General features: G+C 46.1%; 5 protein-coding genes and 1 long non-coding RNA gene across 8 annotated transcripts; 2 read left to right on the plus strand and 4 right to left on the minus strand.

Annotated features, from left to right (window-relative positions):
- The first annotated feature begins 178 nt into the window (after positions 1-178).
- On the plus strand, positions 179-4,447 carry LOC146236241 (uncharacterized). Its single transcript, XR_014740854.1, has 4 exons — positions 179-316; positions 1,340-1,680; positions 3,234-3,316; positions 3,523-4,447. It is a non-coding gene; the product is annotated as an uncharacterized LOC146236241 (long non-coding RNA).
- A 260-nt stretch (positions 4,448-4,707) lies between these two features.
- Positions 4,708-6,020, minus strand: LOC146236242 (claudin-23-like). Its single transcript, XM_084686249.1, has one exon. The coding sequence runs from the start codon at positions 5,850-5,852 to the stop codon at positions 5,031-5,033; it is 822 nt and encodes a 273-aa protein (XP_084542375.1). The 5' UTR covers positions 5,853-6,020; the 3' UTR covers positions 4,708-5,030.
- A 935-nt stretch (positions 6,021-6,955) lies between these two features.
- On the minus strand, positions 6,956-8,083 carry LOC146236243 (claudin-23-like). The gene has a single exon (XM_084687391.1). The coding sequence runs from the start codon at positions 8,002-8,004 to the stop codon at positions 7,192-7,194; it is 813 nt and encodes a 270-aa protein (XP_084543517.1). The 5' UTR covers positions 8,005-8,083; the 3' UTR covers positions 6,956-7,191.
- A 906-nt stretch (positions 8,084-8,989) lies between these two features.
- Positions 8,990-12,447, plus strand: parm1 (prostate androgen-regulated mucin-like protein 1). Of its 2 annotated transcripts, XM_084687460.1 has the most exons (5): positions 8,990-9,172; positions 9,714-9,827; positions 10,070-10,802; positions 11,595-11,678; positions 11,767-12,447. In XM_084687460.1, exons 2-5 carry the CDS (start codon positions 9,794-9,796, stop codon positions 11,837-11,839), a joined length of 924 nt encoding a protein of 307 aa, XP_084543586.1. In that variant the 5' UTR covers positions 8,990-9,172; positions 9,714-9,793; the 3' UTR covers positions 11,840-12,447. The 2 variants fall into 2 exon arrangements, with proteins under 2 accessions (XP_084543586.1, XP_084543587.1); XM_084687461.1 differs by lacking the exon at positions 8,990-9,172 and having other exon boundaries at positions 9,522-9,827.
- Positions 12,448-13,802: 1,355 nt separating this feature from the next.
- On the minus strand, positions 13,803-15,601 carry LOC146236245 (uncharacterized). The gene is made up of 5 exons (XM_084687679.1): positions 15,424-15,601; positions 15,051-15,077; positions 14,807-14,842; positions 14,599-14,634; positions 13,803-14,275 (listed from the first exon to the last, which is right to left on the minus strand). Exons 1-5 carry the CDS (start codon positions 15,475-15,477, stop codon positions 14,006-14,008), a joined length of 423 nt encoding a protein of 140 aa, XP_084543805.1. The 5' UTR covers positions 15,478-15,601; the 3' UTR covers positions 13,803-14,005.
- Positions 15,602-21,437: 5,836 nt separating this feature from the next.
- Positions 21,438-26,274, minus strand: spp1 (secreted phosphoprotein 1). Of its 2 annotated transcripts, none has more exons than XM_084687201.1 (9): positions 26,082-26,274; positions 24,321-24,390; positions 24,168-24,212; positions 23,990-24,052; positions 23,799-23,861; positions 23,550-23,639; positions 23,189-23,446; positions 22,827-22,928; positions 21,438-22,725 (listed from the first exon to the last, which is right to left on the minus strand). In XM_084687201.1, exons 2-9 carry the CDS (start codon positions 24,372-24,374, stop codon positions 22,201-22,203), a joined length of 1,200 nt encoding a protein of 399 aa, XP_084543327.1. In that variant the 5' UTR covers positions 24,375-24,390; positions 26,082-26,274; the 3' UTR covers positions 21,438-22,200. The 2 variants fall into 2 exon arrangements, with proteins under 2 accessions (XP_084543327.1, XP_084543326.1); XM_084687200.1 differs by having other exon boundaries at positions 22,821-22,928.

Here is a 26,274-nt window from a genome sequence, read left to right on the forward strand (position 1 = left end):
ACAGTACAGATCTCATTACCTCCCACCTAAGACGAGGCTTGAGGCTTCTCCGACTACTCAGAAAACTGGAAACAGGCATGTCTGGTCTTGCTTGACAAAGATGTTTTGAGGAATTCTGTGTGTATTGTGACTCAGCCCAGGTAGAGATTAGGAGAGCGGGTTGGATAACAGAGGGCTTGGCCTCTACTTTTGTTCCTACTTTTTGTTCTCTGAAAGGTTAGTTCCCTTCTTTCCCTCACGCTGCCTGGACTCCTAAATTCCGCTCCCCAGGACGATCCTAAACCCGAGTTCTCAGACCAGCCTGTCCTCGTTGCTCGTGAGTACATGACTAGCTTGCATTTGGGGATCTGTAGGAATGCGTCTGGTAGTTGATGGTGCCTTGAAGCTGTGGTAGAACCTGAACAACGGGATGTTTGTCTCTTACAGCAGCTGTGGGCTGCATGTTTGTTAGCTTAGTGTCGACTGTGAGATAATGCTGTCTTAATAAGCAGTCCTTTGGATTTCTAAACGGGTGATCTGGTTGTGTTCCACTGTCATGGTCACTGCTTTTGACTGTATGGTCTGAATTTAAAGGAATGGTTGTCATCTTTTGTGCAATTTTGGATTGCGTTTCGTCCTCACCTGAACGGAGGTTACACCCAGGGTCGACTACTGTCACAGCAAGGAACACGATATGACCAGAGACGGTCCTGAAGTCTCCTGTTCTGTATGTCTGTGGTTTACTTTTACATGTATTCATTTAGCAGACGCTTTTATCCGTATGATCATAAACGACAAGAGCCCCAAAAACATTGTGGGTAACCAAAACATGAAGCACACTGTGAAAGCGCACATTGTGAAAAGCAAATATGTGCCAATGAGTAAAACCAGAAGAGCATGTAGTTAACCCTTCTGCTGCCTTCGGGTCACATGACCCAAAGGTTCATAACGAACCATCGTTTTTTTAGCCAATACTAAAACAAATAAAAATAATTATTTTAACCTTCGCAATGTGGGGGGTCTGAGACAGCCCAACGGTTAAAAGAAAATGCTTCTCTTTGTTTTTGCATGCGGTAAAGTTGTCACAATACGACGTGGGTCACAATGACTGATGGGTCAGAATGACCCGAAGATAACGGAAGGATTACAAATTACAATTTTAAAAAAACATGATCCTCGAAAGCAAGCAACAGTAATATAACTCACAGTGAGTAGTAGTAGTTAAAGGGAGTTTAATCAGTTATGACTAGGCAACAAGTCCCTCAACTGTCATTGTGTGTCTATGGTGGGAAAACTAACTGCCAAATAGTTGTTTACCCAAGTTGATCTGTTTGTTTGCCTGATTATTGACATGTTCCAGAGGGAGTGCCTGCTCACCTAGGAAGCACAGTGTCCCTGTATTCTCCTGCTGGCCCCACCCCTCACCACCTTTGCCATGGGCGACAAGCTTGGGGTGGACCTGGCTCTGAGCCTGCCCACATGTGAGGAAACGCTCTGTAACAAGAGAGGAAGCTGCGTCACAGTTGACAACCAGATGGGATGTGAGTGCATGCTGGGATACCAGGGTCCGAACTGTGCCGACACCATGAACAAGAATCTGAGCCTGCCCCTGACGCTGGGGGTGCTGTCCATCCTCTTGGCCTGCATCTTCCTCGCCTTCCTCTTGGCTCATCTAAGCCGAAGACGCAAGGCTCGGCGCAGGTAACCATGACAACCAGCCCAGTTTCAGGGGATTTGGTGAAATGACGTAAACCTTGCGTTTGTTTATTTGTTCATTAAGGATCCCCATTAGTGTACACCATGGTGGAGACTATTCTTCCTGGGGTCCAGGCTAAAAGTATTACAATACAATATAAATACATAAAATGCAGTACAGCATGATCAATTATCACAAAAATGCAGACTAAGAAAACAACATTTACATTAAAAGTTAAATAATACCTAAAATCCCTGAAACACCTAAAATAATAATCTAATCTACAACAATTTCCTTTCTAATTATAGCTGCCTTAAGTTTCCTTTTGAAATCACTTTTATTTTGTGTTAGAGTCACATATGAGGGGAGCACATTCCAGTATGCATTGGCTCTGTACATTACTGTTTTCTTAAATGCATTGGTTCTGGGTAGAGGAAAATTAAAGTGACCACTTATTGCCTGTCTAGTATTATAACCATGTCTCTCATTTGCAGGTGATAGCTGTAAATACAAACTGACAGGTTTATGTGAGGAATACACATTATTCAAAAACAGAATAAGGCTACATGCCAGTCTTTCATCCACCCTCATCCATGACAGCATGGCATGGATAAAATCCACACTACTCCTAACAGAGCAGTGAAGTGCCAGTCTTGCCGCTCTGTTCTGAGCAAGCTGAAGTTTACAGAGTTCTTGCTTTGATGCACTAGACCAAATCACAGGACAGTCCAGATTTGACAGAACTAGAGATTGTATGACTAGTCTAATTGTTGTGTTAGTTAGCAGCAGAGCACTCCTTCTAATGGCATAGATACCATTAATAATTCTGACCAATGCATTATTAATCTGAGTGGACCATGACAGTGTTTTGTCAATAGTAACACCCAACAGTTTAACTTCTTTAACCTGTTCCATAGCAACACCCTTTAAAGAGAGGCTTAATTTCTTATCTGTCCTGAGAGCATATTTAGAGCCTATTACCATGCATTTAGTTTTTGGACATTCAACTTCAGCTTATTTTCCATGATCCATTTAGAAACCAGCGTTAACTCTAGTTGAAGCACCTCATTAACATGTTCGATGCTCTCTGAGGATACATACATAGTCGTATCATCCGTATAAATCCCCATTCCTGCATGTTTTAATACATACGGCATGTCATTTACAAAAATAGAATAGAGAAGGGGGCCAAGGCAGCTTCCCTGAGGAACTCCACACTGAAGTGTCTCAATATTTGAAAGGGAGCCATTGAACATAACACATTGTTTTCTGTTCACTAAATAGCCCTTCAATAAATCAATAGCGGAATCCTTGAATCCATACGCCGATAGTTTCATGAGAAGTAGCTCATGATCTATGATGTCAAAGGCTGCACTGAAATCCAAGAACACCACCCCAACAACTGACTTCATGTCAATCTGATTGAATCACTCGTCAGTTAGACATGTCTGTGCAATGCTTGTAGATAACCTGCTTTGTATGCATGTTGTATATCTGAGTTACTGGGGACATGCTGATGTCTGATCAGGTGAATATTGATCTGTTTCTGTATGTGCAGGGTTGATGCCCTGAAAGAGAGTAATGGTGTGTAGCGAGGTACCCTCAACCCTGGACACTTCTAGGATACACTCTTAACTCACGGTAGGACCCCTGGAACATCCTCACACAAAAAGGAAGGCATATTAATGTCCTCCAAAAGTGTTTTTCAGACGCGTGTAAAGGTTTACTAATGTGGTACCCTGTTGTCCTCACTCATATTTAATTTTCTCCCACAACCTTTTTTTTATTTCTCCATTTCATCTGACAACACCAACACCACCCCTTCCAACACCACCCCTTCTGCCTAGCTCCTCCCACCCTGGAAGCTCTCACTGTCCTCTCCAGAGCTCATCGGTCTAGCATGAAGAAAGGGCTTCATCATCTACAAGACAGCTGCTGTTTCTACTTCTAAAGACAACCTGATTCATCAACGACACCTTTTAATCGCCAATCAACATTATAGATATGCTTTTAGATTGAGGTTCTGAACAGAAAGCATTGTTGTCCCATTGATTGGATCAAAGGGGATTTTACCGCAGTGCCGGGGGTGCATTTGCAATCCCTTCTGTTGGGATGAAAACATCAATATTTTTTATATAAAAAAACGATGAAATGTTTAAAAAAAATGTGATGTCAGAGTTGTATGTTCTATCATGGTTTGTTGTACTCTAATGATTAATTTTAAGATCTAGTATTCATTTTGAGCATGTTTTGTAAGCAAAAATAAGTAAATAACTATACTCTTTGCACCCCCAGTTTTAAAACCTCAAATCGCCTAGGGACTAGATATTGGAAGATGTGCATTTTGGGAAGTGTATTTCTGGTAGCTGTGTCCGTCAAGAGCCTTGCTTGAACATCTTAGTACCTCAGTGTCTGCTTTCCATCCTAGGAGATAGGTATTGTCTTTCGGTAAATATTTCACTGATCTCAGTGTTCTGCCTGAAACAAACAGCTCTGTCTCTCTGAACTATATCAGGAACGTACATTCTGCCGCTCCCTGACTGCACCGAAACTGAATTTGTAAACACGCTTACTGTCTGACAGGTGAAGGACAAGATCTCAACTGGCCTGACTGCTGTCATTCCTCTAGTCAGACGTGATGCCTGTATGCAAAACAAACCTATTTATAAGATGACTAATGTTTCATGGACTGTCCAAGCAAACAAAGGTTCTGAATTCCTGTTCATTTATTTTTTACAAATTGTAGAAATAAAGATGTATTTTAGACAGATGTATTGTTGTTTCACAGCCTATTGATGATGGTCTATATCTGATGTCTGGACCAACCTGTCAGCAACAGGAAGAGAATCAACCCACATGCCTAACCGGTCAGACAGCCTTGTCTGTAGTCTTGCATGTGCTTGTGGGTGGAGTGTGAGCGAAAGCAAACAAAGATGTCTGCCTGGTCAAAACAAATCATCTGGACAAGAAGTGTGCCATCAGAGCTACATGCCAGCAGTGAAGACCTTCAAACTAAACAATAACAATCACAATTGTAAATTAATGTTGTAAACATTTAATGAGAGCCCTTTTGTGATACAGTAATGATTGTAAACATCAGGGCCGACGGCCTCTCAGCTTGACAACATGTTGGCATAGGTCAGGATATAAAGTGCAACAGTAAAAACATTATGATGCAAATGAAAAACCAACCATGTAAAATATTTACACGACTTTATTCAAACAAATTCTTAGTTAAAAGGAGACTGACTGCCTAGTGTCCCACAATGTTAACCAAAAAGTTTATAAAATAAGCAGTCTACATGATCATTTTCCTTCATTTTAATTGGTAACACGTGGGAAACTAAAGTCCACTTCACAAGTCGACATCATATGGTTTGCTAGCATACGAGTTGGCAGACAGGGCACCGGACCGCGGTCCAGTCCGGGGGAAAGCCCGTGGGAAGTCCACCTCCTCATCCATGGAGTTCTTGGAATAAGGCACGCTGCTGGCGCTGCTCGTGGTCCGGATTACGCTGGGCACGGTGACCCGCCTTGGAGGGCTCCTTGTATGTCTGAATTCAGGAACAACCTCCACCCGTTTCTCTCCCCGGTTCTTGCCGCCGCAGCATCGACAAATGCCAATGAACATGACAAAGCCCGCGACCACTTCAAAAATGCCCCCGATGTACCCCAGAATTATGCAGTAGTCCACACGGATGTCTGTGCTTTTCGCCTCAATGCCTTTCAAGATGTGAGTGTACCAGGCGATTGGGATAAGTGTCATCACTCCGGATAAAAAGATAAGCACTCCGCCAATCCCAGCGACGGTCCAGCTAGGACGGTCCGTCCAGCAGCGAATCCCTGGGATTGCCACGGCCAGTCCGATAAGGGTAACAATGAGAGAAGCCACCATCAACCCTTGGGCTATAGGGATGATCTGATTATTAAAGTAGACCACGTCTGGTTGATTGCATTGGACTTCCCTACTCGACTCAAACGCTTTACAAATGTCCCATATGCCTTGCTGTAGTATCTCGTCTGTAGGTCGGCCTGGAATAGCGCGTATCGTTCTCCAATTCGGAGCCACAGTGGATGTTAGGTTCAGGATCCAGCCGCAGGGTGCGAAGACCATCCCGAATATGAAGATTCCCGGGGTTCGCATGGAAGTGCGCACCCATTCCTCCACTTTGGGCATGGTTGTGGTCGTAGGTGTCTGGTAACCTCAGAAGTGTAGAGCTGTGACTCTTAGTAGGCTTCAAATGGTCTAGAGCTGTCTTGAAAGTTGTGTTAAAAACCGAAACTCTAGGTAGGAGGGGCAGTTACTGAGAGCTGAGGGTGTGACGCGCGGCTCGATGAAAGGCTGAGTTATCTTACCTGTGGGAGAAGAGACCGAGTGCTCTCACCTGAATAATATTATGTTAATTATGACACTTACCTGATAGTATCAGGTCTTATCTGATACCTGATAGTATCAGGTAAGAAGCAAAACAGGTTCATGAACTTAAATATTCAACTTCTTTGAAACAAACTTATTTAGGCCTACTATGGGTTTATTTCGTTTTTTCACATAGGCCTAAAGCATTTGTAATTCGTAATTTTAAAATAAATCATAGAAATTAGGCCTACTACTTTGTCAAACGCATTAAGGAAGATACCCATATCATTAGCTATATACAAGTGTAAAGCGTGTAAACCATTTGAGCTACAGCTGGAATGTCATGGAAGAATGTGGCTGGTTAGGCCGGATGGGATGTGCCATCAACAAGCCATGAACAAACTGTAGGGGACATGTCACCGCACCCTGCCCTCTCATCCCCACCCTCCGGAATTTCGAAATAATCTCCCAACCCAGTTATGATTGGCATGAGCTCATCAGCGTGGCAGCATATCATACGATTAGTGGACGACAAGTCCTAATGGTCCAATCACCTGTTCGCTATACCTTGTTTCCTCAGTCCTCTCCTCCCTTTATTCCACTCTCAGATGTTGGTTTCCTCCAGTGATCAACTGGTTAAATTACCGTGGGAGTGGAGAGAGGAGGCCCAGGAAAAGGATTTTGGACATACGTTGGCCAGATGTGAACAATCAATATGAAAGCGAAGTTTCTTATATTTTGTATGGGTGCAATAACATACATTTAGACTGGACACGAACGACATTGGTAGGCCCTAATGGACATGGCAAACATGTACTGATAATTGAGAACCCGTGTTGGCCTATAGGCTATCCATCTGACAAGGCAAACATTAGGGCGACCTATGCGTCTCCGTCTTACAACACGGCAGATGTAAAGTGCGATTTAAATAAATATTTAATTTATTTACTTACATTTACATTTAGTCATCACACATTTTTACATTTAATCATTACTTCTTGTATGGGTAAGGGGATGGGTAAAATATCGGTTTCGGGGTGGGATAGCCTTATTACGACACACTTGGCAAAATAAGTCTTTAGAAGTAGGCTAAAACACAGACAAAGCCTGTCATAATCACATTGTTCCTTCATTTCAACTAGGAGCTTTAAAGTTCACTTCACAAGTCGGCATCGTATGGTTTGCTGGCGTAAGAGTTGGCTGAACGGCCACCAGACCGGGGTAAGGCCCGGGGGAAGTCCACCTCTTCATCCATGGAATTATTAGAATAAGGCACGCTGCTGGTGCTGCTCGTGGTCCGGATTACGTTGGGCACGGCGACCCGCCTCGGAGGGTTCCTGGTGTGCGTGAACACAGGAACCTCCTCCACTCGTTTCTCTCCCCGGTTCTTGCCGCCGCAGCATCGACAGATGCCAATGAACATGACGAAGCCCGCGAGCACTTCGAAGATGCCCCCGATGTACCCCAGAATAATGCAGAAGTCCACGCGGATGTCTGTGCCTGGCGCCTTAATGTCTTTCAAGATGTGAGTGTACCAGGATATCGGGATAAGTGTCATTACCCCGGAGAGGAAGATCAGTAGTCCTCCAAGTCCAGCGACAGTCCAGCGGGGCCGATCCCTCCAGCAACGAACCCCGGGGACAGCCACGGCCAGTCCGATCAACGTCACGATCAGAGAAGCCACCATCAACCCCTGGGCTATAGTGATTAACTGGTTATTAAAGTAGTTAGTGTCTGTTTGTTTGCACACGACTGTTCGGGTCGTATCAGACGCCAGACAGATGTCCCAGATGCCCTGCTGGTAGAACTGGTCGTTGGGGAAGCCTGAAATATTGCGTACCGTTCTCCAGTTTGGAGCAACTGTGGACGTTAGGTTCAGGATCCAGCCGCAGGGCGAAAAGACCATCCCGAAGATGAAGATTCCCGGGGTACGCAGGGAAGTGCGCACCCATTCTACCGTTTGTTTGGGCATGGTTTCTGTCGTAGCTGCGCTATACGCCCTGAAGATATCTCTTCTGTACCTCTCAGTACAAATGGTGTGTGTCTCGAGAGCTGTCTTACTGTAAAACTTGGCTACTTGAAACTCTGAAGGGAGAGGAGGGTGGAGGAGAGAGAAGAGAGGGGAGGGACCAAAACTGAGCGGAATCTCACTTGCATAGGAGATGCACACTTTCAAATGTTGCGCTAATCATTGTTTCGGTTAGCAAGCAGCAGATTGTAAAAAAACAGACCTGTTTTGTTCTAGTTTTATCTCTATTCGAAACTTATAAGCAATATAACATCTTTTGTTTGTAAACATGCAAAATTTGGGATATTTATGCTTAGCCTATTCGATCAGTACCAAACACACGATGACAGTAGGCCTAAACAAATTACTTTTGTCAAAATTAGTGTGCGTGGGTATCACTACACCTACACTGAAATGTCAGGAATGTGGCTCAGCCTGTACAGTACAGCATCATCAAGCGAGCGAGCGAGCGCGCACACACACACACACACACACACACACACACACACACACACACACACACACACACACGCACACAACCCCACAAACAGGTTATGACTGCATGCAGGAACTAAAACGCCACAATATATAGTGTGGTGAACAAGGCTGATTGTCAAAGTTCTATTTCACTTTCGACGTATTACAGAGTGGGAATGAGAGGTCAGTGGTCCCTGTGTCAGCTTTCCCCCAACCAAGATGCATTGGCCTAGCTAACCAGTGACACAAGAAGAAAGAGAGTGTGCCAGTACAGAAGAAGGACACCTGTCCATCATAGAGGAATATCAGATGGAATAGGGATGGGGTTAGTGTTATAACAGAGGGCATTATTACATTACATGATTCAGAATGCAGATGTTTGCTTCTTTCAGGCTGCCAGAGGCAAGGCTCTGAAATTAACGTAGGCTATGGGGCGAGGCTTGATCTGGGAGGAGTGAGAATGTGGGCAAACCAGACAGAATGTTTATCTGCTCTGTCTATGTTTATATGGTCTGTGTCACTAATACTATTATCATCATACCGATAGGGAGGTTACATGACAGATTAGCTGATCCTTTCCACTGTTCCGGTTCGGAACCAGAGACCAACCCAGAGGTAACTTTTCGTCATAGACCATCACAAGAGACTACACGTTGTGAGTTGGCGCTTCATTAGTCTTTGGTCTTACTCTCTGTACTACCTACCTAGTAGGCTACCACCAGAGATTTGACCCACTTCATCATTCTTTTATTGTCAAGTGCCTGATACTTCCGGAGTCAGTCCCGAGCTAATTGGCTGAAAAGCTCCGCAAATATTCAGTGTTTTATATTCAACTTTTGTTATTTAACATGTGGCCAACTTGTTCGTTTCTCAACATTGTTTCCTACTGACAAAATAACAGTTATATAATGAAATATCATAAATGATAGGCTAATATAAGTTTTGTTTACAAGCCCTTAAATTTAATTTGGCTCTCAGGGAGGCCTGCACCTTCATCACGACATAGTTTATTCAAAGCATCTCTAAAGTCATTCATCTGTACAAATGAACTTCCCTCATTATTTGTCCTCTTGGTTTTAACTCCCTCTAGTGTTTGGTTGATGTTCCTGTTTGAGAAATAAAGAGAAGGAGGAGGAGGTTAATTTGAGGCGGGACTTGAAACTGTATTAATCAAAGCGAATCACCATCTGTCATAGACTGGTCGAAGCTACCGGAGTGAACACGGCCGTTTCTGCGACGAAGTACTGGCCTCAGTACTTGTTAGCTGTCGCACGCGATGATGAAGGTCGGACTATTAATCTTTCTATCAGGTCTGTATAATACGGAACCGTTTCTTTTAAAGGTTTGTCTATCTGCGTAATTGTATCAAAAGAACAGTCGGTAACCAAAAGCTCGAGTAGGCTACACTTTCATTTCAAGTATGACTTTAATTACAAGCTTAAATACAAAGTATTTACCTAATAAATTGTTATTTAGATATTTATAACAATCAAATTTGTAAATTACAGATGTTGTACCTGTGTAATTGAGCGTTTGTCAATTATCATTGCAGGGTGGTTGTGTCTGGTTGTACCAGGTGTTACCAGCACATCCACACAATCGTTGAACTCAACAGAACCCACATTTGAGACATCCTTCTCAACAGAGCCCCCAATTGACACCACCTCGTCACCAAAACTTCCATCTGAAACCACCTCCACACCAATCCCCACCAGTGAGATTGTCTCCTCAGCCACCCTTTCCTTACCCCCACCAACAACCCAAGATTCTTTATCCTCCTCCATCACCCCCATCTCCACGACTTCCTCCCCAGTCAGCATCACCACCATTATTCCACAGACCAACTCTACACAGACCACCATTCACACAACAGGCCAGGAAACAGGAGTGACCTCACCTGCAGCCTACACATCCTTGCCAACCCAGACTCCATCTGAGCAGAGCACGACACCCATCCTGACCTCCCAGTCCACCCAGCCCATCCTGACCTCCCAGCCCACCCAGCCCACTGTGAATGGGTCCACAGGAACCACCAGCAGCCAGACTCCAGCCACCAGTCTGAGCATTTCTACTGGGTCCTCCACCTCTTCCTCCATCTCCTCCTCCATCTCCTCCTCCACCTCCACCTCCTCCTCCACCTCTTCTTCTGAGCCGCAGTCGTCTACCTCTGCTGTGCTGCTGACTACTACGACAGGATCCAAACCCACAACCTCTCAGTCAGTGTCAAGCACCATCCATCAGACCACTGCTATCGGGGAGAACAAGAGTCCATCCAGGGCCTTCAGCTCAGGTGAGATAGCACCATGTCTGGAGGCTCTGTCTGCATGGCAGACACATTGTACTGGGTGGCCCTGTTGAGACTATTCACCATTCCATCTGATGATATGTGCTTTTGTGGAGTTGGTTTGTATCAAATTACTGTCCAGTACAAACCTGTGGAACCAGGGGAGAACTTGGAACAGTGTAGGACACCAAGGTGAAATCGTTTTTCTATTCCGTTGATTTCCCATGATAGGCATACATTTTTTGTTTGCCTATGGTAGTCACCGGCCACAACTAATAATAATACATTGGATTTATATTGCACTCTATATTTAAGCAATCTACGAGTGCTACAAAGCATATTGTATTACAAATTTAAAAGAATCAAAGTTTAATAATAATACATAAAATACAAATATCAAGGTCAATAAATAATTAAAAGCAAAAACCTGTAAAATACATTTAGTGAAATCTACACCTGGCACGACCTACTTTGCAACTGTCAAAGTCCAACACAGACTATTTTTATAAGTGTATCATTAAACAGGTTACTAAGTACCCTGACTTCCTTAGGGTTAATTTGTAAACAACACTACCTAAGTCTGTAAAGCCAGGAAATGTAGTTCACATGTTGTCCAATCCTGTTTCACTGTCCCTTCCTTGTCAGTGGATCGAGGTCAGAAGCCAAAGAGGGTGATGGTTTGTCTAAAAGGTGATTTATTTGTTAGACAGGGGAACTGTTGGTTCAGTGATTAGTGCAGAATGTGTCCAGTAGCTCCCCTAAACTTTGACAACTCTCTCTCTTACTCTTTTACCTCAGGAAAAGTCGCAGCCATCGTGTTCGCATTCCTTGCTATAGTGATCCTGATGTTCGGAGGGGCCTACTACTGGAAGTGGAGGTGAGTAAGGTCAGGCAGGATAGGACACCCTCTCTTTTTCTCAACACTCCCTAACTATTTTCTCACCCCCCCCCCCCCCCCTCTCCAGGCGTTCCTCCTACGGCCGTCTCCTGGACGACAACGAGTACGCGTCCTTCCACAACCCTATATATGAACACTGACCCCCGACGACAGCCTGTGCTCCCACTGTTTGACCCCGACCCCTGGAGAGAGTTTCTTGATGACCAGAAGGAGAGAGAGAGAGCCCAGTGACCCTCAGACAGAGCCTGGATGACCCCTTACCCTGGGCCAGCTGGACCACCTCATGGATGTCCAGATAGAAAGGTGTCCCCTAGGAAGAGCTCTTAAAGCACAATGTGTCTGGAATGACCAGCAGACCCTCCAGCACACGTCAGGCCCATTCTCTGATATCCCATTCGCTTGCACCACAGAGTATATGCACAGAGTATATGTTGATAATATATAGATCGCTCTGGAGTGATTTGAAATTATTCATGACTGTGATTATGTTCTTGTGAAGGTTCTGTAGACAAAGTTGTTTATGTTACTTGAAGTGACTGCTCACCCTGGCAGTCGACTGTTTGTTGTGATCACTGGCGTGTGTTTGCAAGGAAAACAGTTTTTCAGTGTGTTTTTCGAGACAAAAGCCAGTACTGTGACAATCCCCATGTGAAGGATCCTCATCTGACCTACTCTGACACACTGTTGTTGATTCGATTTTATGATTTATGTGACCTTTCCAGAAGTTAATAAATGTTCCTGCACTGTACTTATCAGTGATCACATTCTTTCCTGAAGTCCTGGACAATGTTCAGAGATACTGCCGGAAAACCCCCGGAACACTGGGTGTGTTCGCCCTCAAGGGAGGGAGAATAGAGGGTTTGTGTCGTGTGACCTAACACCTTTCTCCTATACTCATCATGACCCCCTGGCAGTTACATTGGCAGTTACATATTTCACTTCTAAAAGAAAGTTGTGGGGAGGGAGTAATCCTGGAGTAGAAAGATGATAGGGAGGAGGGGGTGTGTGGAGTGACCTCATCATTGGTGCTTGATTGGACCCTTGTCACTCTTCACCATCCTTCCCTTCTCCATCTCTCTCTCTCTCTCTCTCACTCTCTCTCTTCCCCCTTTGTCTATCTGTCCCTCTCCCGCCCCTCTCCCACCAGTGTGTTTGGCTCAAGAGCCTCAGAACAGCAATGTTATCCTGTAATGACAGAGGGGCAGCACTGTGTTATTAAAAGGCTTTAAATATACCAGAGGGGCCTGTGTGTGTGTGTGTGTGTGTGTGTGTGTGTGTGTGTATATGTGTGTGAGGAGCTTACAAACTGCATCTGGCTCACTCATGGTGTTCTTCAGAAACAAAGCTTTGCGTTTTGTGCCTCAGAGGATCTTCTCAGCCCTACATAGGCATTTGTGGTGTAGTAACAGTTCAACCAGGAAACCGAGTGGTTTACCGATCATACAGGTGTGTCAACAACTTCTGCTTTCCGCATGCAAATCTGTGTTTGTTTTGTGTTTTTTTTCAGAGTTCTTACCTGACCACAGTACAACAGAACAACACAAAGGCTTTATGCCCCACCCCCACCCCCTCAACTGTCTCTTAGTGGAGATCATTCAACTGTAAGTCAATACAAAAAGCTTTGGATTTATTTTCTGGATATTATCAAATGTGGTGTAATGTCATTCAGTTTCTGAAGACAAGCAAAGGAAACACCTTCCTGCTGTGTGCTGTTTGAGGTTTGAGTTTTGTCCTCACCCTGCAACACTATGGCTCATATCTGTTCAATACACACTTCCTGCCTCAGACAGGAGGTGTATATTCACGCATATACTGACTGTCAGATCCAGTGAAATGAGAAAATGTTACACATAGGGGCACCTTGGAGGGCATTTTCCTACAATTTGTCACTGAATCACGGGCATTTTCTTGCATACCAGGCAGCCATAAGGGCACCTTATCATGTTGTATCTACCCTAGAGGGTGACACAACCCTCTAACTTGGGTTAGACCCCCGTGACCACCAGTGGTCAGATTAACACACACCTGAACCCACACACCAATACACACACACCTGAACACACACACCAACACACACACCTTAACACACGGTTGAGCGCGAACACTGGATGTTTATTATTTAAACACTAGATGGTGCCATCCACCAAAATGTAAACCTAGTAACATCACCTAAGACACCGAGGCATCACAAGTCAACTACATTAAAGCTGTACAGCAAGATCATTGTTGTCTTAAACTTTATTTATGACTGTCAGAGCAAAATACCTCACTCCATACAGACAGGGAAATGTCAACTCCCCCCCCCCTCAATTGAGCTTGGGAAGGCTGATGACGATGGGGGGTAGGGTGTATGCACTGAGGAAGGGGTTGGTGTAGGGGGAGGAGGTATAAGAGGGGTAAGAGGGGTAAGGGTATGCAGGGTAGAGGTTGTAGGGATTGGGGTTGGGATAGTTGAAAGGGTAGTTGTAGTAGGGATTGCTTGGACTGAGTGCAGTCTCTGGGCGGGGCACTGGGTAGTAGATGGTCCGAATGGTGCTGCTGGCCTGGGCCTGTGGTGGACCAATTGGAGTGACTCTCTGGGAGGGAGAAAGAGAACAAGCACCAATGAGATGGGGTGGTTATTGCCATCAATGATGTGAGAGATGGAGCAGAGTGTCCTGTGTGGCAGTACCTCTCTCACTCTCTCTCTCTCTCTCTCTCTCTCTCTCTCTCTCTCTCTCTCTCTCTCTCTCTCTCTTTCTCTCTCTCTCTCTCTCTCTCTCTCTCTCTCTCTCTCTCTCTCTCTCTCTCTCTCTCTCTCTCTCTCTCTCTCTCTCTCTCTCTCTCTCTCTCTCTCTCTCTCTTCCCCCCTCTCATTTCTCTTTCTCTCACCCCCCTCTCTCATTTCTCTTTCTCTTACCTCATGTTCCTCTGGCATCAGAAGAACCTGCTCCACCTAAAGGAAGATAGACAGTGTCTTAACACACAGTAAGAATGATTCTCCCCCTCTCTCTCCTGTCAACACACATTTGAATAGTTTTCTTTCTCCTTATCTCTCTCTCTCTCTCTCTCCCCCTCTCTCATTTCTCTTTCTCTCTCTCCCCCTCTCTCATTTCTCTTTCTCTTACTTCATGTTCCTCAGGCATCAGAAGAGCCTGCTCCACCTAAAGGAAGATAGACAGTGTCTTAACACACAGTAAGAATTATTCTCCCCCTCTCTCTACTGTCAACACACATTTGAATAGTTTTCTCACTCTCTCTCTCTCTCTCTCTCTCTCTCTCTCTCTCTCTCTCTCTCTCTCTCTCTCTCTCTCTCTCTCTCTCACACACACACACACACACACACACACACACTCCATCTCTCTGACTTACCTCAGGCATCACAGAGACCTGCTCCACCTACATCAAGATTGAAAACATGGTTTTATCCACTGAAGGATTCAGTATAATCTGTCAACATCTAGAGTGATGTTGTCAGAAGTCACCACAAGTCAGAACTCTCCCTTCTGTCCACAGATGTCATGTTGACTTCTAAACCTAGATCCAACTATTACCTGGACTCCTTTGCAGTGCTTATAAACACCTGCATGCTCTTGTTCACAAATCGAACCAATAAAGGTCCCCCCATTAAGCAAGCTCCACTGACCTTACTCACAATAGACTCAAGCCAACACTAACCTAACTGAAATGATTTGGTGTGTGTTTGGTATGTTTAGTGAGCATGCTGTCTTCCATAATATCTTACAGGAGCAGCCAGACACACGCTGAGCAGAGCCATCAGGACAGCGAATGACCTCATCTTTAAACACTGGTTCTCTGCAGAAACACCCGGACACTTGAGGCACAGAGACAACCATCCACAGTTAGCTCAACATCAAAGTGCAATGACCAATAACGTGCAGTGTTATAACATATCTTGCAGCTTGGTCAGGTTCACTATACAGACATGAAAAGTTGCATAGGGCAGAGGTGTACGGAGAGGTGGTGAAGTGCATCTTACCTTTTAGTTTGTATGCAGTCACCAATCTGAAGGATATCTTTCAGATGCTTCTTTGTCTCGGGGGTTATAAGTCTTGCTATTGGGAGACACTGGCGCTTTCTGGTCCAATCAATTTTCAGCTTCACCATACCAGGAAGTAACCTCAAACCACAGGGATCTGATGATGACATCTTATCAGAAATCTCACCACATTTCAGGTAAACAAAATCCCCAAATGTCAACATGTGACTGCGACCGTTTATGGTTTGTGTATGAGCGGCACTCCCTGCACATTATGGTCAGGATGAAGAGTTTGTCTAGTGCAGATAATCCAGATTGATTGCTGGGTGCACCAGTGATTTTTAAATATGCCATTTGAAATGGATCTTTACCTTGATATATCCAGTCATACCAGAGGTGTTCTACGGGAGGTCTTACATCCCTTTAAGTCTCTGTTCATTACAAATGAGATGTTCATTGGCTGGTCTGGAGCAATCCAAACATGATTGTGGAACGATGAGGCAGTTGATAAACACATTCCAACAGCACCTGTGTATGGCGTCAAACCCTAAAGACACACCATCTAGACTTGGCAGAAGTCTTGTCAACCTCAACGCCAGCAATCTCATCGTTCCTTAGAATCCCTCAGTGTGTGTGTTTGTGTGTGTTTGTGTGTAGTGTTGTATCAGGATTTCTCAATAGTGACCTTAATAGATATCTCAGTGGTTGTCTGCCTGGTTGTCTGCACACCCCTGGCAAAATGAGGTTTGCTGTGGTCTAGAATGGGGATAAACATCTTTAATTAGATCTCATCTTTTAGACAAACTTTAACCAGGCTATTTTAATATATGATCTTCTCTAGCATATAACATATGACATACCAATCAGAATTTCCATTGGATTATCTAAAATTCTGAGAGTTCACATTACAAAACATGCCATTCTGAGAGTTGACATAACATCACATAACATTCAAGTTTCTATATAATGTAGATGCAGAGACACCACGAGCTGAGAGCTTGGTTGACCTGTGGGTTGTGGATAGCTCTTCGTCACGTCTGGGCTTTGATGAAACACGGGGGAAACCCAGACTCTAATCCAGACAGAGACATTTAGAGGGAGATCCAACCCTGCTGTCTGAACCTGACCTTCATATCTGTGGCCACACTAATTGAACACGCAGGAAATGGAGCTGTTTGATTGGATGATCCAGTGCAGGTTGGAGCATCTATAAGGTGTCTCCGAGATGTTAGTTCACACAATAGGAGTCACTTTATCAGGTAGGTTAACAAATAGATCAGTCTTATCTGTGCTTCTTTTTGTTTGGCCTGATTATTTGGGAGTAAAAACCTTCCTGGTTCAACTGTTTATCAGAAGAAGGTTCACTTGCTTGTAGGACTGACGGTGACTTCAGTAAGATAACAAGTCATATCGTCAGTGCAAAGACTGACAACTCAGTGTGTCTGTAAGATCAGGTCTGATCTGACTGGTTCTGGTTCTGAAGAAAGGAAGTTGGCACCACAAAGACTGCTATCCAGATGATGAAGATGATGGCGATGGTGATGGTGGTGGGGACCAGTCTTCTGAGCTTTTGTCTCGCTGCACCCGTGAGTACCTGTGCGCTAGGATGATCCATCACCGTGTTGATCCTATGTCACCTCTGAGGACATGAGCGTGACAGTCAGCTGCCTGCCGTGCGTGGACACACCCTGATCCTGCCTCTGTGCACAGGTGGTGGAGCAACAAGAGGAGGAGCCTGTTACCGTCGGGGTGAGTGTGCTTGTGACTCAGTGTGTGTGTCAGTGTGTGTGTGTCAGTGTGTGGGCGTGTGGATAATCATGGGACTCTGAACACAGGTGACCATGTCATGACAGCATTGTGACTATGCCTTGATTCTATGTCAGAGTCTGACCTTCATCCGTCGTCCCCTGGAGCAAAGCTCCTCCACCAGGACCGTCTCGTCCACCTACCTGTACCCACGTCCACGGCTGGAGCAGTTCCTCAACCCCAACCTGAACCCTCTCATCCACCTGAACGGACACACCTCTCGCAGTTACAACAACGTCCGTTCCAATCCCCTTAGTTACAATCCCCTTGGTTACAACCCCCTTGGTTACAACCCCCTCGGTAACAACCCCCTTGGTTACAACCCCCTTGGTAACAACCCCCTTGGTTACAACCCCCTCGGTAACAACCCCCTTGGTTACAACCCCCTCGGTAACAACCCCCTTGGTTACAACCCCCTCGGTAACAACCCCTATGGCTACAGCCCCTATGGCAGCCAGTACTTCAACCCACAGTTTGGGGCCCCTCATGTGTACACTCACTACCCCTACCTCAGCGGGCCCCAGCTGCCCCCCACCCTCATCAACCTCAGTAACATGTCATAGATTGTGTGTGTGGGGGGGGGGGGGGCTGTGACACACCCACCCCGCGCCCATCTGTGCTGCAAGCACCTCAAAAACCAAGTTAGATGTTTTTAAAATGTGTCTGGCTTATTTTATCAGTGAAACAATAAGTGTGAATAAAGATAATCCTCGAGGGACGAAATATAATGACAACCATGTGTCTGTGTTTGTGGATGATTATAACCGGAAGGCAACAGCATTAAGGCAGTAATTAGCACCACTCCTTTCCTTCACACCATCCTTCTCCCTCACTCACACAGAGAAAACAAGATAGTTCAGGTTTGGTAGGAGAAGGGCAACTGACAAACTAAACAGCTGAAAATCAGTCCTTGGTACGAACACTGGGATTCAGCCCTTCAGTGTGATCGGCTCGGTCACTCCAATACTGGAAGTCGTCAGCCTCCTTATATCTTGAGGCAAGTGTTTCTCGTTAGCCCTCTGTCATTTTCCACTTTGGGTATTGTTTCTCCGCAACAAAACCCTCAGGATTTCAGGGGAAGTGATGATTACACAAACAGTGCATGTTCAGACATTTGTAGCATTGCTTCCTATGCAACTTAGGGTGCCACCCCTCTGCGTGGGGGGAACTTACACAATGTAAGATTCCCTGAAATACAAATTCCTTTTCATCCCATTGCATTGTGTGAGAGATTTATTTCGTCACTGTTGGTTTTGTTCGTTTTTCGGATAGGGCTGGGGCTAGGCTTGGGTTTGACCATTGAGAAGGCTGGGTTTTGATCTGATTCATGCTGTTTACTCTGCAACATACTAGGAAGTTTGGGAGTGATGCATTAACAGAGTGGTGTCACACGTCAGCAAGATCAGAGAAGTCGATTCACCATGCCAACTATCCTGCTGGAACATTCCATGGTAGGGAACAACCAACCAGCTTTCTCTCTCCCCTGCCTATATCTACACTCCTGTCCTGAGAGGACCTCAGACTGTGGCGCTAGGTCATGCTGGATATCCTCAGAAGCCTTGCAGAGACCTCACCATACCACAGCACCTTCATATAACTGTGTGAAGACCACAATACAACTCTGAGATATTTCCTGTTCTAGACTACAGAAGGCAAGATAACAAGCTATCAAGGTAACACAGCTTTCTCCACTCCTCCGACAGTACCGCGAAAATGACTGCGTCAGAATGAGTCGCTAGTATTCGGAGAGTCCTGAAATTAGCTGTGTTATCACTGCATCCATGCTGATGATGTTGTTCACTATTTGTCCTTGTCGTTGTTTGTGCATCAGGCTGAGAGATGCGACTCCTGCTCTGTGGTCTCCTCGCGGTCCTTTTCACAGCGTCCTTGTGCAGCCCTGTAAGACTTATTTTTATTATATCTATCTTTAAATTATTATTTCATGTTTCCTGCTGTCAACACTGATGTGTGGTGCTAGTAGGAGCTGATGTGTGCTGTTCCCTTCACAGGTTTTTGAAGGGTCTGGGGACCAGAGTGGCTCATTGCTTGATTGGCTGAAATCGTTTCAGTGGCAACCCTCTGAAGTAGTCTCCAATCACGTCTATGGAAGAGAGTCAAGATACTGGAAATCTTCGGAATCTTCGGAATCATCCGAATCATCCGAATCATCCGAATCTTCGGAATCTTCAGAATCTTCAGAATCTTCGGAATCCTCAGAATCTTCAGAATCCTCAGAGATCACGGCAAAACCACTGACACCTAAACCCACAGTTACAGTGACCCGTCCCACTGCTGCCACAACTACCACTACAACAAGAACCAGACCAGTCACCAATTCAACAATGTCACCGACCCCCACACCTTCCTCCACAACAATGTCACCTACCACTGAAGAAATGTCCACCGAGGGACCTCTGGAGACTCCTTCACCAGGGACAACAGCTGGCATGACAACCAACGGTGTGACAGATGAGATGCCAACACCTGCTCCTGTCACAGAGAGCAGAGGGGACAACTGACATGGGACTAATCGGGAGACCAATCAGAGATCAGGGTAAAGTGACAAACTGAATATAAAGCGTTTTCCTCGACAGCCTGATTGTGTCATGCTCTGCCCTATGTGTCCCATCTAATTTATTAAACTTGTATCCAATTGAATTGGTCCCACAGATACTGTGTGAAGGCAAAAGGCCAAGGCTGTTGTAATTGTATTGATTGCACTGAGGAAGGTAAAGGTGCTTGCTGTTATGATGTATCTTATCAGTGGGTTCTATCTGATGTGATGTCGAGACTTATTCTGATCTTCATGTTGACACAGGTTACTGGGAGACGAGTGGTGTTGTCTGTATGTGTGTTGGGAGTGGAACTGGGCCAGGGGTGGTTTCACTTGGAGGGAGCATGGAGGGGACTGTACCATTTGTAAAGGGCTTTGGTTTCAAACCCAGACCACAAGACCAAAGCTTGTGCTGTAACTGCTGGAGGGGACTACTGCATCTGTGAGTTCTGTTTCCTCATGCTGCCTGCTGAGTTGTGGATGTGTTTTAGGTCTGTGCTCCTCTCATCTCACCCCTGAACAGATAAACACACCCAGGAAATCCTCAGTGTCTTCTCTTGTTTAAAAAAAAAAGGAAGGATTGAAAGAAGACTGTTTGTTACTTTGTAATGCTGCATTTGAATGTAATAAAAGCGAATAAAAAAAACATTTGTTTTCAAGTAAGTTTTGTTCAATCGGGCATCTCAAATGTATCCTGTTGTCGAAATGGCTGTAGTCATAAAGGAGAGATCCTGTCGAAACCAGGCTGAGGCGGGATAGAGGGCGCTCCGCCCTCCCACTGCAGACACCTCACTCTGATTAAGACTGACAGTGCCCCCCTGTGGCCATGAAGCCCTACTGCAATGCCCATCTCTGAATGCCTGTGTAAAACATAATGTTGTCACTCCAGGTCTGAGCTTTAAGGTCTTCATCCTGTAGAGACATCATCCTCCTCTTTCCCCATGTCAGGGTTCTCCCAGGAGTCATAAAGCATTCAGCCTGTGTGATCTGCACCTCTGGGGCACAGCTGCTGTCATCTCTGTCTGCAGACTGTGTCTGTCTGTCTGTCTGTCTGTCTGTCTGTGTGTGTTCAGTCTTGTCATGGAGCCAGTCAACGTAGCTCGAAGGCACATTGTTGCACATGAAGGTAAGCATGACACTTGGGATTCAGCAATGAATGTCGGCATGGTAAAGGATTTCAATGTTTCAAAAGTTGCCATTGGACACGGCTCAGTGGTAAAGTATTAGACTGTAAATCAAAAGGTTGGAATCCCCCCTATATGTCTATATATCAGTGTCTGTTAAAGGATTGTACTGTTATTATTCTCCTAAATGTTTACCTTTCTGTCCTGATGTTGTTGACACACTTGGGCTTCAGAGTATGGCACATGAAGAATAAAGTTTTATGAAAAAAGGAACTTTATTTATTTAGAAATGTTACAATATGATACATTACAGTAAACAAACTGGGGACAAACAACATGTAGTGTAAATAAGGATTGTGCAATGAACAAGACTAATTGTTCTATGTCATGGCTGGAAAGTGAACCATTAGACCTTGCATGGCCCTGAGTTTGGCTCTTTTACCCAGCATCCACCCTAGCATGCAACATAAGCCCTGAACTCATGTACCCACAATGCACCCTAATTCATCTACGTTGCCGTGCATGCAGAGTAGTATGATAGAGTGGACATCAGGAACTCATTCTCCCTGTTAATTCTTAGTTTGCCTCTGACCCCTCCCCTCTTACAGATGACATGTAGAGGACTCTGGGTAAAAAGGCTGAGGAGCCACTTCCTGGTTCAGGCCTAGGATCAATATATCAAGGATGAGACACGATTATGCATAAGGAAATTGCTCATGGACACTGACATGGGGTCAGCTTTAATGTGGGTAGAAGACAAAATAAGCTAACTTTGACCTCTAAGTGGATTTATGTCTGCATAGTTGGTTGTCTCTATGTAGAATTTCAGTGGAATATAGAGATTTTATTACAAATTGTGTGATAAGTTTAGCATATTTTGTTTGTTTTAGGGAAGGACAGTCAGCTGCTGTTAACTCTGTTGCTATAGGGGACAAATTACAGCTGGTTCCATGAAATCCAAACTTTCATGTTGTGATGCAGTTTTTGTCTCAGCCTTGACATATTCAATCTAGGCTCAGGCGTGTGCTACTCTCTTGCCTACTTGACGAGAATGACTGAAGGGGTCACAACCTCTGCCTCCACCGGCTCCTCTGCCTCCACCGGCTCCTCTGCCTCCACCGGCTCCTCTGCCTCCACCGGCTCCTCTGCCTCCTCAGCTGAGTCACTCTCCTGGCTCTCAACACTCTCGTCGGACTCACTGTCAGCTGCCCCGGGCGTGTCAGTGGCCTCCTCACTGCTGTGGCTGCCGTCAGACTCCTCGCTGGTGCCGGCGTTCTCGCTCTCCCCCTCTGCATCGCTGGCGCTGGAGCTCTCGTCCGGGCTGGAGCTCTCGCTGGCGCTGGCACTCTCCTCCTCCTCCTCTGCCTCCTCGTCCTCCTGCTCCTGCTCCAGGCTCTTGGAAGGGCTGGCCTCCTGGCTGACGGGGGCCACGCGCAGGGCCGGGTCCTCCTGGGAGGAGCCGGATGAGGGATCCACACCCATGACCTCGTCCAGTCCCAGCCCCTGGCTCTCCACCTCTGGGGTGCTGGTGTCCTCATCCAGCAGCTGGTGGACCTGAAGGGCCTGGGTGGGGGGTGGGGGGAGAAAGAGGGTTGTGTGTTACGATTGAATGTGTGTGTGTGATGCATGTGTGTGTGTATTTGTTTGTGAAAACTAACCTGTACCTTGTACACCTTCATGGTCTGCTTCTCGATGTCATTGCCAACGCCGTATGCCGATGTCTTGCCCATCATCTTGCCCTCATAAGACTTGAATGGGGAGGGAACCTGTGGGCACACAATCATGGTGGTCATTTATGTTAATCCTAACCCCTGACCCTCACCACAACTCCGATCATGACCATTACCATGACCCTGACTGCGACCCCATCCCCAACCTTAATTTTGAACCTGACCCTACCCATGACCTTAACTCTGACCCTGACAGACACTGTCTGGATTACAAGGAGGAGACGGCACAAATACAGTAGGTGTGCCATCTCTGTCTCGCACGATCTCCCCCCAGCGGAGCAATAATGCTTCTTTACCTTTTCCACTGTGTTTGTGTCATGGTAGCTCTTCTTGTAGTCACTTGGGTACCCCATGCTGTCCCCTCGGCCGTCATCGTAGATGATGGGGGGGCTGGGCTCCACAGCAGGCTCTGCAGTGGGTTCCACTGTGGGTTCCACTGTGGGTTCCACAGTAGGTTCCACAGTAGGGGGGGCCAGGGTGGACTCTGCCTCCCCTGACTCTGAGCTGTCACTGGACTCCTCCTCCTCCTCCTCTACGTCCTCCTCCACGTCCTCCTATACACACACACACATACTGTACTTCTACTGTATACTGCATGTGAATGTGACTGTATAGTGAGCATACTCCTGTGTGGAGGCTCTGTGGTGTGCTACTCACGCTCTTCTGAGCGTCCTCCTTGCTGTCCTCGCTGTCATCACCGTCCACAGAGGCTGTGTCTGAGGCTGTGTCTGAGGCTGTGTCTGAACCCTGGAGACAGAGACAGACACATGTACAGGTTAGGAACAGTGTGAACACAGTACAAGTCCTAGTGGCAGCACACGTCTCTCTAAATAGTTAGATAGATGGCTGTTCTACATGTATGAGGGGGAGGTGGGGGCGCATGCATTATCCATGTAAACATGTTACCTTTACTTCATCAGAGTTGTCTGAACTCTCATCTGATGCTGCTGCTGCTGCTGCTTCAACATTCTGGAACAAAAACACACTGTTAGACAACACACAAAAAATAATGTATTTTCCTATGGGGGAATGATTGTGTGCTGCTTTACAGTGCGTGTGTGTGTGTGTGTGTGTGTGTACAGCTTGCAGGCTGTTACCTGTACAGGTTCCAGCTCTAAGATAGCTTCTGCAGCTTTCCTCAACGCTGGGGCTGGCTTGACCTGGACACAGGAGCAAAGGACATGTCTTTCTCTCACGCTCTCCCCCTCTCTCTCTTTCTCTTACTTTCTCTCGCTTGGCTTTTGTTTGTCATCGCTTCTCCCTCTCTCTACTTACCAACTCCTCAGAGCTCTCGGAGCTGCTGCTGGAGCCTTTCTTCACCTGAGGAACAGAGCACAGAGGCTGTCACTATCACGAGGCAGCTCCACGCAACTCACCACTCACACACCAAGTTCAAACACCTCCTGCAGGACATGGAGAGGAACTCACCGGTCGGCAGAGGACCGTTACAAAGAGGAGAGTGAACAGAAAGACGGCCTTCATATTTGCAGTTCGGGATCTGCCGAAACAAACAGAACACAACCGAACACAATTCAGAACAGAACAGAAGATGACTCAGAGCAGGGCAGGACATGACTGATAGAAAACAACAGTTGGTTGGACGGATATGGTTATAAATGCGTAGAACATGGTTCCATCTACAAAACAGACATTTTAAGGAGAGGAAACTCTCCAGACTTAAGAAAACACTCCTGTCAGCAACTCCCATCCTGAAGCAGGGCGTTGCTGTGTAACTTCAACACTGCAGTGTAAGTGGACATGATTTAGGCCATAATTATGTTGAGGAGTAGAACCATATTCCCCTCTGAATCCAGCCCTATAGGAAGGAGCTCTGGAGGAAGGAAGTCAATTCCTTATAAGGTCGGCGCAGCCAGACGTCTGAACGGGTCTTCCCTGTGAGCCTGACCTCCAACCAATGAACCGTCTCCCTCCCAGCTTCAACAACATAACAGAGGGCATAGTTGTGCTTTTCCTGCTGCCTGTGTAATTCTCGTAGTTAAAAGTGGAAGCATGTAAGCCACAATGGTAGCAGCGCAGCACGAACAGCCCGTTGCCCTGAGCGGTGCTTTATTTAGGAAGCTGCTGTGCTCTCTCATTACAGTCCGGGAGATGTGTGGGGGAGGCCTCAAATTAGGGGGGTTGATGGAAGAGAGTGGCAGGTGAATTTGCAGTGAGGAGAGGAGGAGAAGGATGTTCGGAATGGGAGTATTTGAGAGGGAAATGAGAGGTTGTGGAGGGAAGGAGGGAGGCTGCGAGCGAGGGAGGAAAAGGAGGAAATGGAGAACAGGGGGATTGGGAGGGAATCTTTGAGAGGAATCGAATGGGAGACGAGGATGAAGATGGAGAGATGGAAGAGGAGAGGAGGCGGAACGGGAGACAGTGGGAGGGCAGACGCTGGACGAGGGGAGAACAGGAGGAGGAAAGAGTGGTAAACAAGTGAGAGGGTACCAAGAGAAGAAAGAAAGGATGGGATGAAGGAGAATGGGAGAGAAGGAAGAAAGGAGAGAGGGAGGAGAGGAGGTGGTTAAGGAGGCATTCTCAACCATTTCAGGGTTTTGTTTGTTAGCAGAGTTCTGACAAGTCGCAGTCAGGTGGTGGTGTCACTTAGACAGAAAATTGGCCTGAGGTTTGTTTCCTGTTTCCTGTTGCCCGCAGCTTCCGCTTCCAGTCCCCGTCGTGAAAATCACTTCTAAAACCGCCACGCAGCAGTCAGCTCAACCAAGCGGGTCTGGCATACCAATACCCTCAACCAATCAACTTTGATTGGAGACATAACCAGCATTATCGAGTAGAAACATGCTATTACTCCAACACAACCCACGGGAGCGTTGTGACATACTAGCTTACTCTAGACTCAGTTCTGTTCTCACACTACTGAAACTTAATTACATGCTGCTGAGGCAGCAAGAACTTCATCTAAACTGAGAGGAACACAGACTTGCAGACGCCATAGCTTTCCGAGACCCCATTCCACTCCTTGTGCTTCAGATACAGAGCTGATAGGGTCGATAGAGCAGAGGGCTACACGTTCTACTCATCTCCATGCGTCATCTACACACCCATAAACTCTGCTGTGCACTGTTGTATCTCTGCACATCAAGTCTCAGCCAAAGGCACTGTTGTGTGTTTGACATGTCCACACACAACAGCTTTAGTATGGATGGAAGTACATGTCTGTCTGTTCCTTACCTGGCTCTGGTTCTGAAAGGATCCTTCTGTGGATGGTAGCAGGAAGGTGGAGGTGGTCGGGATGGTTGGAGCTGCTTGTCTGAGCCCACGGCAGGCAGGAAGGATAGAGAGTGTCGGAGAGGAAGACAGAGAGAGAGAGAGCTGCTGTGATCAGTACGCTCCTGTCTGTCAGTCTGTCAGAGAGAGGAGGATC

Source organism: Hypomesus nipponensis, chromosome 22 (assembly GCF_054491055.1).
Source record: "Hypomesus nipponensis isolate SF chromosome 22, ASM5449105v1, whole genome shotgun sequence".
In the NCBI taxonomy this organism is placed as follows: domain Eukaryota; kingdom Metazoa; phylum Chordata; class Actinopteri; order Osmeriformes; family Osmeridae; genus Hypomesus; species Hypomesus nipponensis.

Bases quoted from the DNA above. Each gene is read 5' to 3' on its own strand.
- spp1 (XM_084687200.1), bottom strand. From the start codon at position 24,374: ATGAAGGCCGTCTTTCTGTTCACTCTCCTCTTTGTAACGGTCCTCTGC. The intron at 24,053-24,167 runs GTAAGTAGAGAG...TCCTGTGTCCAG, and splicing joins CCGAGAGCTCTGAGGAGTTG to GTCAAGCCAGCCCCAGCGTT. The intron at 23,640-23,798 runs GTAACATGTTTA...CTCTGTCTCCAG, and splicing joins ACAACTCTGATGAAGTAAAG to GGTTCAGACACAGCCTCAGA.
- LOC146236242 (XM_084686249.1), bottom strand. From the start codon at position 5,852: ATGCCCAAAGTGGAGGAATGGGTGCGCACTTCCATGCGAACCCCGGGA.
- parm1 (XM_084687460.1), top strand. From the start codon at position 9,794: ATGATGAAGGTCGGACTATTAATCTTTCTATCAG. The intron at 9,828-10,069 runs GTCTGTATAATA...TTATCATTGCAG, and splicing joins ACTATTAATCTTTCTATCAG to GGTGGTTGTGTCTGGTTGTA. The intron at 11,679-11,766 runs GTGAGTAAGGTC...CCCCCTCTCCAG, and splicing joins GCCTACTACTGGAAGTGGAG to GCGTTCCTCCTACGGCCGTC.
- LOC146236245 (XM_084687679.1), bottom strand. From the start codon at position 15,477: ATGAGGTCATTCGCTGTCCTGATGGCTCTGCTCAGCGTGTGTCTGGCT. The intron at 15,078-15,423 runs GTAAGATATTAT...ATCTTGATGTAG, and splicing joins GCGTGTGTCTGGCTGCTCCT to GTGGAGCAGGTCTCTGTGAT. The intron at 14,635-14,806 runs GTAAGAGAAAGA...ATCTTCCTTTAG, and splicing joins TGATGCCTGAGGAACATGAA to GTGGAGCAGGTTCTTCTGAT.
- LOC146236243 (XM_084687391.1), bottom strand. From the start codon at position 8,004: ATGCCCAAACAAACGGTAGAATGGGTGCGCACTTCCCTGCGTACCCCG.